The following is a 10819-nucleotide window of genomic DNA, read 5'->3' as shown; positions in this document are numbered from 1 at the left end:
CTGACGGTGCCCTTTGGGGCCACTGGGCTCGCATCCTTCTCTCACACGTGAGGGAGCCAAGGCCCCGGGGCCAGGGATGGTCAGCAGCTTTGCACCCTGGCGCCCCGACTGGAAGCTGAGCTCTGAGATCCGGATTCTGATCTGGAAACCCTGGAAATGCCGCCCGCGCTCCTTTCCTGGACCACTGACTGCTGAGGCTGGAGAGGGGATTCAGGCACTTTTGCAAATGAACTGACCAGTAAACGGGAGGGCGTGGAAAGAAGACTTGACATTCACCCCCCGCAGGCATCTGGACCCGTCCTACCCACAACCTCCTTTTTTTCCTTAACCCCGGTGATATGCTTAATGGCAGTCACCCCGTATCAGGTCCACCTGGCAACTCCATTTGGGGTCTGAGCTGAAATAACACGAGTCCCTCGCTCGCCTTAGCCGGATCAGCTGTGCCTTCTCACTGGGAACCAGCTTTGCTAAAGGCCTGTCTACCCTGCCCTCTGCGCCTGAGAACTTTCTGTGGTTTCTAACGAGCTTTCCTCCCCGCCCCTCAGGCCTTGCTACTGCCTGGGGAATTTGCACAAACGGTGTGTGATTTGCCCCTGTTGTGTTTTCCTTTCTGACTTGGAGGTAAAGAGAACCCCTCGCCCCCCACTGACTCTCTGTTTATTCAACTGGGAGAGATTTCACACCCAGCGACACAGTTCTCCCTCCCTGAGCCCCTTTTCCTAAATCTTCATTCCCCTCCCCTCGGGTACCCGTCAGGGAGCCCATCCTTGCACGGCCCTGAATAATTTATGAGTCCAGGCAGGCCTTATAAAAGGGTCTCCCAGGAAAAGCCAAAAGAGTGCGGGAGATTCTGAGAAATAGGAGGACCCCACAGCCTGCCTGGCCGTGACACCCTAAGGATGAACCCTGCTGCTCGCGCCCCAGCCCCAGCCCTGGTCCCAGCCTCAGCTCCAGCCCCGGCCTCAGCACAAGGCCCCCTGGCGCTCCCTGGCCTGGGAAGCTCATTGCCCCTTCTCTCCTCTGGACAAGTAGACAGAAGTGAACGGTAAGTGGAACTTGGCCCTTGGCAATTTGAACTCAGTCTTAGTGGGGTTCCTGGGAGAGGAAAGGAAATGAGATGTCCAGGGCACCCCTGTTCTCTGTGCCCCCTCCCCATCTCAGGTGCCAACATCTCAACTGGCTCTTCACGTCACTAATCCTTCCGGCTGGCAGGAGGGGACTTGGGGACAGTGAGCATTGCCAAAGCTGAAAGCCAAGCAGCCAGGCCCTCATGGGCCAAGTTGCCCAGTCCACCGAGGGGCAAAGGGGGAGATTGCCATGAAACGTGGGTTGAACATGACTTAGGCTGCAGAGAGGGGAAAGAGGTCCAAAGTCCCCAGAGGCCTGTGACTGAAGAACCGTCTCTTTCCTGACCACCCCATAAGATTTCCATTTGCTCTTTTCCTACCTTTGGCAGGAAAAGGTAGTGGGGAAGCAGTGGACCCAGAAGTATTTTTGGCCCCTTTCCCCAGTCCAGGAGCAGGGGCAAGATAGTTTTCACCCACCCCTCATTCGTTCCTCCAAACATTTACCGTTCACCAAACATTTACGGAAACACCTACCGTGTACCAGGCATTACGCTAGGTGTTGGGGATTCAGATATGATTGAACATAAATCTGCCCTTAAGAAGCTCTAAGGTGAGTAAACAGATAATCACTGAACAGTGTGATAACATTGTGGAAGCAGAGAGGAGGGGCATCTGTCCTGACCTGGACTCAGGGTCCTTAAGAAATGCTTCCTGAAGGAGATGGAGTCCGAGCCACGTTTCTGGCGGGCCTCCTTTATTATCTCAGGGAGCCTCGTCTCTTCTCCCTCCACCAGCTGATCTCTCCCCTTTGTCCTAGAGGAGCTTGTCTTTGGAGACCCTGGCTGTCCTCTACAAATGACCTCCAAAGGCAGGTGAGGAAACCTGTGGATTTGGTGAGTTTGAGCCCCTGTCCCACGTGTTCGCGCACACACACATGACCACGTGCAGGCACGCTGACCCGGTCCCTTCCCAGAGAGCCCCCGACCTCTGTCCAGGGCTGCAGACCCCGGAAAGCACCTTCCCAGCCTTGCCCACTTTTGATTCCCACAACAGCTCTGGGAGGAAGGCGGAGCTGAGGTTTCTGGGGTAATTTAGAAGATGAAGAGCCTGAAGTCCAGAGTGCTGGAGGGATGAAGGCAGGCTCCACAGCACGTCCGCGGTGCAGCTGACACTAGCGTCCCGGACTCCTGGCACCCAAGCCCGGTGCTCTCGCCCACCTCCACTCTGCCCCTGCGTCTTGGCTGCTCCAGTAGAACTCTGTCCCTTGGACGGTCTCCAAACGGGTGTTAGAACAGGGGCAGGAAAGCAAACAACCCCCCGGACTCTGTCTACTTGTTCAACTAGAACCAGGACAGACCCCCTTACTGGGGGGGTGGGGACTGGACCCCAGAGATGTCTGAGGTCTCTTCTAGACCATCTTACCTACAGGTTGCTGAGCCCTGATATGGAAGAGGCAGTTATCTGGCCATGCACTTTGAGCCACATGCTAGCTTTTGCTTTGGACAGGCTGCCGGTGGGGCAACAGGTGCCGAGGTCACCAAGATTGACTCTGAGTTCCATCACCCTGTCAGGTAAGCTTCTGGCACCAGGCTTGGAACTTGACATAGACCCATTCGCCCTTTAAATCCTCACAACAGCCCTGTGAGGCAGGAGGAGGGAGGCACTGCTACGATCACTATTTCATAGACCAGGAAACTGAAGCCCAGAGAGGTTAAGGGACTTGGCCAAGGTTGCCTTCCCTGGGGTCATTGTCAATGACCCCTAAGCCCCTAGGGAGGGGTCAGTGAAGAAAGCCTTAGTAGGAGATGGAGGACACAGGGCTAGAGAATGCTTGGCTGGAGGCCTTCGGAGGTGGGCGGTGGGATCAGTGTCAGGACTGATACATGCCGGGGCTGGGGCTCCCCACAGCTATGAGCTATGGACCTTCCTGTCTGGAGCCATTATGTAACAATCCAGAAGGTTCTGTTACAAAGCACCCTTTCTTCTTTTCCCTCTCATCCCATTACTGCAGGTAGAAGGGGTTTACGGGCTGGCTTCCTACTTGGCCCTACTGACCCCTCTGCACATATGCGTCCTAAGTGGGGGCCGTGTTTCTTCTCTGTCCACAGGCTCTTCTGGCCTAAATCCCGTTCCTTTGACTACCTGTACAGTGTTGGGGAGATTTTACTGCAGAACTTCCCTGTCCAGGCAACCATCAACCTCTATGAGGACTCAGCCAGCGAGGAGGAGGAGGACAAAGAAGAGGAGGAGGAAGCAGAGGAAAAAGGGCCAGAAGGGTGTGTGAAGGCGCCAGGGCCAGTGCCGCACAGGGCCTCAGCTTCCTCTCCCTCCCTGCTCCTGACCTGTCCCATCTGAGCCAGTCAGAGTCTAATTGGGGTCCGGTATGCCTGGCAAGGCTTCAGGGCATCGATTAGCCAGGAATCTCCAGGCACAGCTCTCTGGATTGAAAGTTGGGTCCTCAAGTCACCGGCTCGCCCTGGCTATACCCAACAAGCCTGCGAGCCCAGGCCTCTGGCATCTCACTGGGCTGCTGTTGTGTTGCCAGTGAGAGGGTCCTAGGAAGTCTAGGGGAAGGAAGACTTGCTTTCTGAAGCCCCCAGGGAGCAGATGAGGACCGAGCATGGCCACGCAGAGGGGAACTGTCACTCTTCGGGGCTTTTTGACTCCCCAGCCTTCTACGTGGCCACATACTCCTGTCTCCCCATGGAAAGCCTGACTTCTGGCTTCACCTCCACTGATACGATACCAACACCAGATGCAAGCACAGCTGGGGTGCCCTTCTGATGGAACTTTCAGGAAAGGAAGGGGACATCTAAAAACTCAACTTGTTTTGGGGACCTCCCTGCTTTTGGCCCTTATCTACTGGGGTCTATGTGTTGGCATGAGATGAATCAGGAGAAAAATAAACTAGATGATGTTTACCTTTTTTCCTGGAACTGGACTGATTTCTTAACTGAACTCTGCCCGCGTTGTGAACCCATGGGGAGAGGGTCAGACACCAGCTCAAGGCCACTTCATTGCTCTACCTGAGGTCAGTTGACAGATCCTTCTTCATGGGAATGTACAGCGGGAGGCCCAACATGGGGCCAGGCCCTCTTCGTCAACTTGTGCAATCAGGCTTGATTAAACCTCAAAGACAGCTTGGAAAGGGAACAAAAAGGCCCCCAGAGGGCAGCTTAAAAGTCGGAAGCAGGGCTGGGGCTGGGAGAAGAGGTGAGAGGTGCAGCCTTGGTTATGAGCCTGTGCATGTGGGGAGGGGCCTTGGGAGGCTACTAAGTCCTATCAATTTTACCTTCTCAAGTCCCTTTGTATCTGCCACAGCTCAGGACCTCAGGCCCACCCCTGCCCCAATCAGTCTTCATTTTCCCTCTGCAATTCATCCTCTACACTGGCCACCAGATCAGACCATGTTGTGCCCCCTGCTTAAAGCCCTATCATGGCTTTTCATTGCCTCACCAACAGTTGGACTTTTTTTTTTTTTAAATCACAGGTCCTCTTGAGAATCCATAGCTTCTCTACTCAGACATTCACGAATCAAGTCCTCAACTTGATATTCTAGGCCGTTCAATTGCCTGGTTCTTGCCTATCTCTTCAGACTCGTATCTCAACACTCGAAGCTCATGCTGCCTGTCTTTGAATGTGTCATGCTTTCTAATCCCTCTGTGGCTTTAATCCTCTGTCTAGAATGCTTTTCCACTTTTGTATCTAATAAGCTCCCATGCATCCAACAGGACTAGCTCAGACACGTCTCCTGTGAGAAGCCTCCCCAGACCCCCAAGCCCAGGCTGGGTGCCCCCATCATTCAGTACCTCATCTACCATAGCATCTACCTCTCCTTCTGTGCAGTCAGATGGGGCTGTGTTTGATATCCCCACATGACTTCTTTGCACAGCACACTGCCTGGCACAAGGGAGGTGCCCAGGAAATGTTGAAGAAAAAAGATTCTCAGGTCTTCCTAAAGCAGTTCTTGGTAGAACGAGCTCTGTCCCCCCACTTGCCGAGCTACGGACAGAACAGGGTAGCATTATCTGATTCAGGAGCGAAACGCTGGCCATCTGTCTTTCTCTCCTCTCTCAGCTTAAGACAGGCTGCTTCAGTTCTGAGCCCTCACTGGGACCTCCCTGAATTGGACACAGCCTTAAACAGGCCACCAAACTCACACACTGGTGCCACCTATTGGTCAGAATTTAACCTTGTTCCTTAATTAAGGCTGCCAGGCAGTTGACCTTTGATCACTTTAATTCCTTTAGGCCATTCTGTTTCTGCTTGTAGGTAAAGTGGAATTTACCATGTGCTAGCTGTATGACCTTGGGCAAGTTACTTATCCACTCTGAACCTGTCTCCTCATCTGTAAAATGGGGAAAGTCATGATACTTCCTCTCAGGGTTGTTGTAAGGATTCAGTGAGATAATATATGCAAAGTAATTAGCACAAGTCCTGGCACATAGTAAAAGCAAATAATAAGTGGTAGTATTCATAGTAATCATAGTTGTAGTAGTGGTTATTATTAATTTTATAACAGGAATGAATTAGTAGGCTAGAGTCAGCTAATGACTGTTTTGTTCAACTAACGACTGATTTATCGGTCATCTCCACCTGAGCTCCTTGGCACCATTTGAAGGTTTACCAGTCACAGCATCTTTGTAGTGTTTGTCCCCCATTAAACAAACAAAAAAAGAAACAGAGGCCAAATGTGGCTTCAACTTATTTTTTGTGCTTCAGCAGGAACACCCTTCTTTTGAATTGAATGCAGAAAGCCAACGTACCAACCAAATAAAGATGGAGCTGCCCTGGCCGAGCCACAGTGGGAGACACAGAATTCCTACCTTGGGTGGTGGGATGAATTGGGAGATTGGGATTGACATATATGCACTAATATGTATAAAATAGATAACTAATAAGAACCTGCTGTATAAAAAATAAATTTAAAAAATAAAAAAGAATTCCTACCTTGGTGTCCTCTCTCTGTAAACGAACTCTCTCCACCCCCTTTCTGTGAGGCACCTTCAGAGATCCCTAGATTGTGAGGAAGACTATTTGGAAACCACTATCCTAAGGGTTAAACCAAGATTGATTTGAAGTCAAAGGGGGATTAGTATTTTAACATGTCCACATGTCCAGTGTTCCATTTAAAATCCTTGTTTTGGGTCCTAAGCTCCCAGCATTTCATTTCATTTGAGCATTTCGTATCTCAGAAATTGCTCGAGCCCTTGTACCATAGGTAGTAGAGGTTTAAAATCCTTGGAATCCCAATATCCTTGGTTTTAGGGTATTATATAGCATAGAATTACAAATCCCTAAATCCCCAGTGGCTTAAACACCCTAAAACCCTTGGAGCAGTAATTCTTAACTCAGAATGAGCTCCTCTGAGTTCCCCCCTCCTCCCCTGTACTGGGCATGTGCCTTTGGTCAGTGGCAGCCATTTTGTCTCATTTTCCTCCCAGTCCCCTGCCCTGAAATGGCTTCCAATCCTCTTCCCCAGATATGGTTGCTAAGTGATTGGAATTCACCGTTCTGACTAATCAGAGCCCAGTGTGAGTTACCTTGTTATGGGTGTATCCAGTCCTTGTAGCAACTTCAGATCCAGTGCACAAACTCAGGGGGAAAAAAAATCTTTGCAAAACTGAGTCCTTCCTCTGGCTCCACCCTAGCTGGCCCATCCTAGTGCCCCATACTTCCGCATCCCAGCACTGCTGCCTCCCGTTTCCCCTACCCCATAGCAATGGAAAGAGGGCAAATCGGTTGAGTGTGAGACTTCATTTGAGCTGGGCCTTGAAGGATGGGCCCAGGCAGAGATGGAGAGAGAAAGCTTTCCAGAAAGAGGCAGCAGTATAAATTCCTTCATTAAACAAATATTTATTGAGCACCTACTGTGTGCCAGGCATTAATATTGTAATGATTAATAGCATGGGCTTTGGAGGCAGATGTACCTGGGTTCAAATACCATATCTGCCACTGTTGGTTCTCTCCATAGGCCCACTCCCCTCAGGTGTCAAGGTCAGCTCTGTGCTCTCAACGCGCTCACCTCCATCTCTGTTGTCCCTGATTATAAAACACACACACACACACACACACACACACACACACATGCTACACATGCTCATTAAAAGAGTTGCCTATTTTCTCCTTTTTCTCTGGGCAAGGAAAGCCCCCTCCCCGACCCCAGTGGTTGTTACCGACCCCCTCCTCTCTCCCCTCCCCGCGGACTGTACCTGTGTGGTTATCTAGTGGGCAGTTTGTCTCCTCTCCGCCCCAGGCCCCTGCTGTAAAATGTGGTGAATCCTCCCGAACAAAGTTGTTAGGTGGCCTGAGTTCACTGATTGGACCTATCGGGGGCCTGGTGTTGGTTACTATGTTTTGGGTTTACTCCCCAGCTGACAAGTCCTGTAGCAACCTCCAGGCAAGCACACAAACCCAGGTAGAAAACCTGGCAAAGAGCGAGTCCTCAGGAAGTGGTAGCCACACCCTCTGCCAGGCACTTGCTGCTCACATTACCCCCATGATCTCCTACAGTACTATAATCGCAACAATTCTCGGAGAGCCACACCGTTATTATGCCCCTTTATGAATGAGAAAACTAAGAGTTAGGTTTTTGTCCCTGGGTTTGTGTGTTTGCGTGGAGGTTGCTAGGAGCATGGCCCCTTCTAAGTGCCAGGCACTTTACATTATTACCTCATTTAATCCTTACAACAACCCTGAGACATAAGTACTATTATTATCCCCATTTTATAGATGAGCAAACTGAGGTCCGAAGAGGTAAAAGAATCTGCTCGAGGTTGCACCATGAATCAGTGGCTGAGCCAAGATTTGAGAGATTACAGCATTTGCCCAGGTTACACCAGTGATAAGCAGCAGGACCAGTATTCAGGTCTGTCTCACTCCAGAGCCCCAGTGCTTTCAGGATTTGGAATCTACAGGGCTTGGTGAAGCATTAAATTTGTGGGAAGGCAGGAGAGAAAAGGTTTCAATTCCAGCTGGAGGGAAGTGACTCAGACATTAGGAACAATTCTGGGCCACAAAGAGCTGAGGGCCACTGAAAGGTGTCACCGAGGGAGGGATATTTGGGGGCCTCCTGCTGGGCAGTGGCAGCCTCTCACGCAGCCTGGGCTCTTTGGGGCACAGGGCTACCAGAGGCCAGGGGTGGATGAGGGACTTCTGTTCCCACCCCTCAGCGCGATGCAGCCTCTGTGTGGACCGGGCCCTGGCTGGGTGAGCTTCCTTCTGGCTGAAGGGTCTGGGCCCAGAAGGAGAAACTACCAGCGGCCCAGCTCTCCAGAGATGCGCCAGGAACTGAGTCGGCACTGCACATGCTTTATCCCGAGCAAGGCTCATCAAACCCCAGCAGGGTGGGGGTGCTATCCTCATGCCTACAGATAGGAAATGGGGGCTCAGAGAGGTCAGGAAGTGGGGCAGCTGGGGGAGACCCGGGACTGGGTAGCTACAGGGTGCTGGCTCTTAACCACTTGGCTCCTGCTACCTTTCTACTCATCCCCCTTGAGAATCTCATAAGGGCAGGCAGCTCGCCTGGTCTCCTGTGGCCTACATGGAAGAGAAGCACATGAACTGTCATGCAAAGGCATTTCTAGCCCCATCACTGGGGACATCTGGAGCTCGGGGCCAAGTGTGAATTAAAAGGGGTTGAGGGAGAACCCATGAACAACCTGGAGTGGGGCTCTGGGTTCTTCCAGAAGACTTCCATCCCTGGGAGAGAACGGCCTGCTCCCACAAGTCCCTAAGAAATTCAACCGCTGTCCATTAACAGCAGGGGAGGCAGCGCCCCCTAGTGGTTGAGCTCTAAACTGAGCCTGGACCGACAGCAAGGGATCAGGAGGCCCACGCACCTTCTATGGCTGGCAATTTAGTGCCCGGTGGTTATAGGAACAGGCTCTGGAGTCACATTACACCTGGGCTTCAAATACTGGTTCTTTGCTAGCTAAATGATGATGGCCAAAATAGCAAATTCGTCTGTAAGCCTCAGTTCCTTCATCTATAAGATAGGGATGATAATAATACTAATTTAACAGGGTAATTGTAAGGACTAAATGAGACAATACATGTAAAAGACTTAGCAGAGTACTTGGCACATTACAGATATGAGATAATACATCTGTGTGTGGTGTGTGTGTGTGTATATATATATCTAATGTGTGCATATATATAACCATTTTCCTTTTTTGACACATGCTGTCATTTCAGTAATTACATCTTTGACTCCTCTTGACTTCCCTATCTAGCTCTATTAGGTCCCTGGTGCCTCCAAGCCTGCTGTCTTGCCCCGAGGGAAGCGCTGTCAACACTTACCTAAGGCTTGTGGGCAAGACATGGGCTAAGACACTTGCTTTTCTCCAGGGATACTTTCAAGTACCTTGGACTGTACATCTTTGTCCTTCACTATCCTGTGAATGTTAGTAAGCTTGTTTTACACACATGCTGGGCTCTTTCTGCACTTCAGAGCAGCTTGGCTTCCATGATCTCATTTGAGTCTCTTACTACTCCCCATGAGCTATTCCCATTTTTCAACGAGGAAATTGAATATGATGGGAAGAGAAGTGATTGGCTCAGGGTTGCATGGCAAGTCAGTACAAGAGCCAAGACTGGACCCCCGAATCTTATGCTGAGTCCAGGGTTTTTCCACCAACCCTTGCAATTGTCCAGGGCCCTGAGCTCCGGCTAAACGGGACATGTCTATAAGCCAGGGTGCAGCTTTATCGTTTGGTAGCCACATCACTGCACTCTGACAACAGGTTTCCTGCTTCTACTGAGGCCAGGGCTGTATCTCCAATAAACTGTCAAACTATGTTATTTTCCTAAAAGAAATGACAGCAAGTTACTAGGACTGGTGACCCAAGACAGCCACATCTCCAACACATACCAATAATACAATTAAATGTCAGATGACAGGTCTGAGGAGAGATGAACATTATCTCCCCAGCCAAGCTGAGGGCACTGCTGAGAAATTAACTGCTGTCTTGTACTCACAGCCAGCTTGATTTAGCCACTCATCTCATGTTGGACAGAACCATCAGGGGCTCAGAAGGGCAACTCTGCCCTGAGTCAGTACAAAGATTGGGAGGTGTTGATGTGTGTCATCAGCGTGGGTCCCGATGGCAGCACCTGTGTGCAGGCACTAAGGGAAGCAGTATGATAATAGCTCTCGGGGTCATTTGACATGACTCTGGGGGGTAGAGAATGCATGCCCGAGTGTCAGTACCAGAGGCAGGGCTCCTCTCATTCTGAGACACTGGCAGCAGCACAAGCCCTACTGGGATAACAAATCATTGAGCCCAAAGACCTTCTCCTTGGGCCCTATGTTACTTGGAAACCCTGGCAAGCTTGTTTCTGCTATGAGGGGAATCTTGTTACTTCCCCCTGGAGCATTGGATCTCTGAGTGGCACTGAATTTCTGTTTCTGCTGTCACTTGCGCCTCACTCTGTCATTACCATGGCAACCTGAGAGGGAGGCAGCATCAAAATCAACTCCTCCCCAACAGACATGTGTGGACCAGCAAGTGTACTCTCTCAGATTAGGGAAAGGGAACATTTTTTTTTTGCTGGTACGCGGGCCTCTCACCGTTGTGGCCTCTCCCCTTGCGGAGCACAGGCTCCGGACACGCAGGCTCAGCGGCCATGGCTCACGGGCCCAGCCACTCCGCGGCATGTGGGATCCTCCCGGACCGGGGCACGAACCCGCGTCCCCTGCATCGGCAGGCGGACTCTCAACCACTGCGCCACCAGGGAAGCCCAGGAAAGGG

The 10819-nt window shown here is 51.1% G+C and overlaps 1 protein-coding gene across 1 annotated transcript; it reads left to right on the top strand.

Annotated features, from left to right (window-relative positions):
• Positions 1–899: 899 nt before the first annotated feature.
• Positions 900–3540, top strand: RIPPLY1 (ripply transcriptional repressor 1; the record flags this gene model as incomplete). The annotated part of the gene is made up of 4 exons (XM_082609311.1): positions 900–1045; positions 1885–1960; positions 2574–2638; positions 3176–3540. The coding sequence occupies 4 exons, from the start codon at positions 900–902 to the stop codon at positions 3420–3422; spliced, it is 534 nt and encodes a 177-aa protein (XP_082465437.1). The 3' UTR covers positions 3423–3540.
• Positions 3541–10819: the final 7279 nt, after the last annotated feature.

The sequence above is a fragment of the Mesoplodon mirus genome (assembly GCF_964341445.2).
Source record: "Mesoplodon mirus genome assembly, chromosome: X".
Lineage (NCBI taxonomy): Eukaryota > Metazoa > Chordata > Mammalia > Artiodactyla > Ziphiidae > Mesoplodon > Mesoplodon mirus.
Note: the sequence above shows the minus strand (reverse complement) of the source record. Positions and strands in the feature narration are given on the sequence as shown.